This window comes from Otolemur garnettii, unplaced genomic scaffold (assembly GCF_000181295.1).
Source record: "Otolemur garnettii isolate 467f Iridium unplaced genomic scaffold, OtoGar3 scaffold00156, whole genome shotgun sequence".
NCBI lineage: Eukaryota > Metazoa > Chordata > Mammalia > Primates > Galagidae > Otolemur > Otolemur garnettii.
In genome coordinates this window covers 1,931,442-1,937,137 of record NW_003852551.1, presented here as the reverse complement: position 1 = coordinate 1,937,137, position 5,696 = coordinate 1,931,442, and the positions used below count along the sequence as shown (strand labels likewise).

The 5,696-nt window shown below is 49.4% G+C and overlaps 1 protein-coding gene across 1 annotated transcript in view; it reads right to left on the bottom strand.

Moving 5' to 3' along the window:
• MAN1C1 (mannosidase alpha class 1C member 1) overlaps positions 1-5,696 on the bottom strand; it is a 146,864-nt gene that overhangs the window by 7,975 nt on the left and 133,193 nt on the right. The window contains exon 8 of the mRNA XM_023519098.1: positions 4,767-4,885. Coding sequence (XP_023374866.1) covers positions 4,767-4,885 — 119 coding nt within the window. The remainder of the gene's footprint in view (positions 1-4,766; positions 4,886-5,696) is intronic.

The window sequence follows — 5,696 nt, the reverse complement described above, 5'->3', positions numbered from 1 at the left end:
TTAGTTGCCCTTGGTAGAGTGCTGTGGCACCACAGCTCATAGCAACCTCAAACTCCTGGGCTCAAATGATCCTCCTGCCTCAGCTTCCCAAGTAGCTGGGACAGGAGCCCAACCACTGCACTTGGATAGTTTTTTTTCTTTCTTTCTTTCTTTTTTTTTTTTTGTGATCTGCACTTTGAATGAAACAAATTAAGGAGATGACATAGAAAACTGGAAGGTGCCCCACTTTGCAGGCAGATGTCAGAGGAAGTCTCTTTGAGAAGGTGACATTCATGCAGTGTGCATTTTCCTCCAGCCCAGGGCTTTACCAGTTCTGTCCCTCCTTCCCAAAGGAGTGGTAGCCTGTGTGTTCTAGCCCTGACTTTGCTGATTCCATTCAGCCATTAGTTCTCCTCCAGAATGCCACTTCCTGGGAGAGGACACCCTTATTTAAACCAGCACTCTGTGGACCCCTCACCCCTCTACAGAGTACCATTTGCACATGTTTCTGCAGAGTGACTGTGTGCTGTGTGATGGAAGGAGCCACCAGCAGCAGCTTCTAGCCAGTGCCTGGAAGATGCTCAGACAACATTTGTTCCCTGGTCTATTTCTTCCTTTTCACCTCTCTGGCAGGGCCCAAGGCTGGTGGGATAGACCCTCACTGAGTGGCAGATGGGGAGGTGCTGCTGATGGGCCATGTCAGGGTACCTGCTCCACATGGGGGAAGCGCTGAAGCCTGCAGGGCCACCTGGCTGCCAGGCTGCAGTCTGCGCTGGGCCTGGCCTGGCTCCTGGGCAAAGCTGGGTCTCTGGCAGCTGCCTGCTTTGCTGAGCATGAGGCACAGAGGAGTGTCAGGGCCCAGAAACCTGGTGTAGAGTTACCAGTTGTCAACATTTTGGAGAGAACACGGGCACCTCAGGGAGATGCAGGATGCCGTGCACTGGAGTTGGGAATCTGTACCTTCTGCAACTGCCATTTAGGGTCAGCCCCAAGCTAAGCAACAGGAGTAAAGAGGAAATTATAAACCAGTCTCTTTGAGGATACAATTGAGACAAGCAGGTGCAAAGATAAAGAACAAGGCTTCAAAAACTCTGAGCAAAACACAACACACCACAGGCTGGTGACTGGTAAAGAATTTCAGGGATGGGGAACCTGCGGTTGTAAGGGTGCAACATGTGGTCTAGATCCTTAGGCGTGGCCTTTTGACTGAATCCAAATTTTACAGGATAAATCCATTCATTCATTCATTCATTGAGACAGAGTCTCACTCAGTCGCCCTGGGTTGAGTGCTGTGGTCATAGCTCAAAGCAACCTCAAACTCCTGGGCTCAAGCAATCCTCTTGTCTTAGCCTCTCTACTAGGTGGGACTACAGGCACCTGCCACAACACCCAGCTAGTTTTTCTATTTTTATAGAGACAGGGTCTGGTTCTTGCTCAGGCTGGTCTCGAACTCCTGAGCTTAGGTGATCCACTCACCTTGGCCTCCCAGAGTGCTAGTATTACAGGTGTGAGCCACTGAGCCATTGTGCCCAGCTCAAGGTAAATCCTTTTAATAAAAGCAAGAGCAGTGCAAGGAGCTGAGTGGGGAGTCAGAGAGTAGGGTTCAAATCTCAGTTCTGCAATTTAAGAATTGTGTGACCGTGGGCAAGTTATTTTACTTTTCTGAAGAATCACTTTGCTCCTCTGTAAATAGGAATAATAATTTCTGGAATGGCACACAAATTCGTGAAGCATTCCATATTTAAAAAAAAAAAAATTCTGGAATGGCTACAAGGACTAAAGGAAAAAGAATCCAAAGACTTTGGCTCAGTACTTCCTGTCGTAACCCCATCTGGGCAATGCTGGGAGGGCTCTCAGGGCAGCCAGGCTCCTCTGTGAGCCGTTGGCTGTTAAGTGGTAGCAGGCACAATGGTTTTGGGGTCTGGCAGACACATGTTTGTCTCCTGGCTCTGATACTTGTTGCTATGTGACCTTGAGTTTCATCATCTGTAAAATGGGGGCTGAATGAGACAAGGCATTTAGAGCATGTGCCCAAAGGAGTCAAAGTGACCTAAGTGCCCCGGGGTCTTCATCTTGTTGCCCGTCCTCTGAGTGTAATGGGAGGCCATTACACTCAGGGCTGTGCCCCATTGGACCTGTCTGAACCTCCCATACCCACTCTGTAGCTAGACTATGATCTAACCTGATCGGCTCCCAATCCCAGCTGCCTATCATGATCACCATGGGAGCAGGGGCAGGGGTCGGGTGGTGGGGTGGCACCAACATGGGATATCTAAAGCTCCCAGATGACTCTAAGATGCAGGTAGGGTGAGAATCTTTGGTCTGCCCAGTGGTTCCAAGTCCCCCACCATGGAATTCCCCAGGGTTTTAAGATGCTGTCACCTAGGCATGGGGCCTGGAGGTTCTGATATGGTTAGTCAGGGATGGGTGCAGCCTGGACATCAGGATTTTATAACTCCCTAGGTAATGTTAACGTGCCAACAAGGTTGAGAACTACCAGAACATTCTTCAAAGCCCCAAACTTGCCAGAGGCCCAGCCTTTACCCAAGGTCAGAGCTGCTCCAGGGTCTTTACCGGGGAGATCAAATGTGGGGAGCAAAGCCTCTCCTATTCAAAGTTCTCTCCTGTTCAATCAAGTGTTCCCAGTTTTCTTAAATAATTCATGGCCACTTCTTCCCTTGAAGCCTCAACCACAGTGTGGCCTGAGGGCAGGGAACCAGACTGCTCATTAACTTTGTTTACTCTGCAAGGAAAGGCACAAAGGGCCTCCCCCAGCACACCTGGCTGCAGCTGAAAGCTGATCCTTTGACTGGGGCTCAGGTCTGAGTTCTGCTGAGGCTCTGAGGGTGGATGGACAGGGCTAAGACTCAGACTGAGCTGTGACTAGAGTCCCACAAGCTGCTTCATGACTGACATCTTATGCTGGGGAGATGGGCAGGGAAAACTCACTGCCGAGCCCACAGTTTAAAGGCCCATTTCAATGTACATCAGTCTCACTCTTTTTTGCCTAGGGTATAGTGCCATGGCATCAGCCTCGCTCACAGCAACCTCAAACTCCTGGGTTCAGGTGATCCTCCTGCCTCAGCTACCTGAGTAGCTAGGACTACAGGCATGCACCACTACACACAATTTTTCTATTTTTAGAAGAGACAGAGTGTCACTCTTCCTCAGGCTGGTCTTGAACTCCCGAGCTCAAGCGATCCTCCCCCTTGGCCATCCAGAGTGTTAGGATTATAGGTGTGAATCACCACCCCAGCTTCAACATGTGTCTTCTAAGCATTATCATTCCTGGCCAGATTCATGTGATCAGAGAGTAGAGATCATCTATTTACTTATCCATCGGCTCTACCCCTTCTCCCTTCCCCCACCCCACATCCACCTAGCTACCCATCTACCCACTCATCCATCCTTCCCTCTGTCCAGCCTTTCGGTGTTCATGCCCATATTTGTTCACAAAATATTTACTGTGTGCCTCCTATGTACCAGGTACAGGAGCAGGGCACACAGGACAAACAAGTAGATAAGCTCCCTGATTCTAGATAACTCATAATCTATTTGGGGAATATAAACAATAAATAAATAAATCCTTGCACGTGATAATCTCAGACACTGATAAAAGTGAAGAAGAGAATGAGCCTGGGGTGTGTGACACAGAGGCTGGGCATTGTAGCTGAGAGGTGACCAGTAAGAAGGCCCAGGCATGTGAATAACACTCCAGGTAGAGGGGATATCAAGTGCAAAGGCCTGGGAGGTGGGAAAAAGACTGGTACGTCTGAGGAACATCAGGGAGGCTTGTGCTTAGAGCTGAGACAGCAGAACAGAGAGTACTGGGGACAAAGTCAGGGTGCTGACAGGGCTCAGATCAGGTGGGACCTGGTGAGTAAAGGAGCTGGGTTTATTCCAGGTGCTAAGTGGAGAAATGATTTAGAGTATAGGGCAGAGGGAATCTAGTTTAGAGGAAATACGAAGGTAGTTTAGACCAAGGTGGTGGCAGAGTAGATCCAACTTGTTCAACTTTCTTTATGGGGAGACTGAGACCCAGTGCCTTTTCATTAGTTGGGCTCAGAGGTATCTGTTGATGGTCTGTAGGATTCCCTAACCCCCTTCCTGACAGCTGGGCTGACTCCCTGCTGCCTGAGCCCTGTCTTTGGAGGGACTCCTCTGAGTCTACCACCTCCTACCACCTTGTTACTCCATGCGTTAAGGACAGAGCGGCAGTGGCGCCTGCTCTGCCAGTTCCATGCTATGTGGCCTTGGGCAGATGCCCATCCCTTTCTGGGCCCTGGTTTCCATCCACATAAAGAGGAGAACTGGATGGCCCACTGCAGTTGTCCTCTCAAAGCTCAGACATGCTCCTCAAAATGTCATCATCTCTGGTTTGGCAAGAAGAAAGTCAAGGGTCACATTTTGGCTGCCTCCTTGGGGGGTGGGTGACAAGCCCACAGTCTGGCTGTATTCTGGGCTTTGATATATGAACTGACAGGAGGCTGATGGCTTTTGAGCCATGGATTCTGAATTGTCACTTCCTATAAGACCCCGAACAAACGACTTAATCCTCTTGAGCTTGAGTTTCAAACGTGTAATATACAGGCATTAACACAGTCTCAACTTCAGAGCATGCAGAGTGTTCAGGAGTCACGAGAAGGGGTGTGAAGTGTCTGTCTTGTCATTCTTCTCACTGGCTCCCCGTAGGAAGGCATGAGCAAGCCTCTGCCCATCTGGGCCCTGGGGCTGCGCGAGAGCTGGTGGTTAACCACCAATGGCCCATGAAGAACGAGTGCTCATCTTACCTCCAAGGCTTCGTAGTACATATTTTTAGCCTCCATATCTGTCTTGGCTGACATCAACCAGGATTTGATCAAATATTCATAAAAACTGTCCCCGAGTCCTCCAACCGAGACGTGGTCTGTGAGGGAAAGAGGAAAGAATATGATCTCCATCTGCTGCCAGTGGGACTGACATGTGGGGCAGCTCACACAATGGCCTTAGTGGCCACGGTGCTGTGAGTCAGCATCCGACCAGCACCCACTGAGCCCAGATGGGGGCTGAGAAGAAGCTGTAGCCTGTGGCTGGGAGGAACCAGGGCATCTTGGGAACAGCTATCCTGCACAAAAGCGCATGGGCCCACTTAGTGGATGTTATAAATCATAGTGCTTTAGCCACCTGAGGACGCCAGGGCCTCTGGTTATTAACTGTAAATGAGCTGCATTTCTTTAAAAAGATAATCTGGGACAAGGGGTTCAGAGATTTTTATTACCCACTGACAAACATAGTAATTAATGCCAGGCAGCTTCATAAAAGGCCATGAAAGGAGGAACAAGAGCCTTAATTTAGTCGGCCAGATCCTCAAGTAAAGACCCACTCTGGAAAAATTGAGTTTAAATTTAGCAAGTTGGGATAAACAGAGTTCAAAGGAGTAGGGCAGGGAAGAATTGAGTTTGAAGACCCTCTCTTGGCCTGCTGGCATCTGTCTGGTGGGCAGGGATCTGACCACGGCTGCCTGGAGTCACCCAGGGAGCAAGGCCACTCAGGCTGGGTGAGATGAGGAGGTCTCTCCACCCAGGGCTGTCTCAGGAGAAAGGCAGGAACACTTAACTGAGAAGCAAGACGCGAAAATACTTCACTCACATGCTTTGAAAATTTACAATGGGGAAATATAAAGGCTCTTAATAGGTTTAACAAAGAACAAACCAGTTCTGTGTTCTGATTCACTTAAG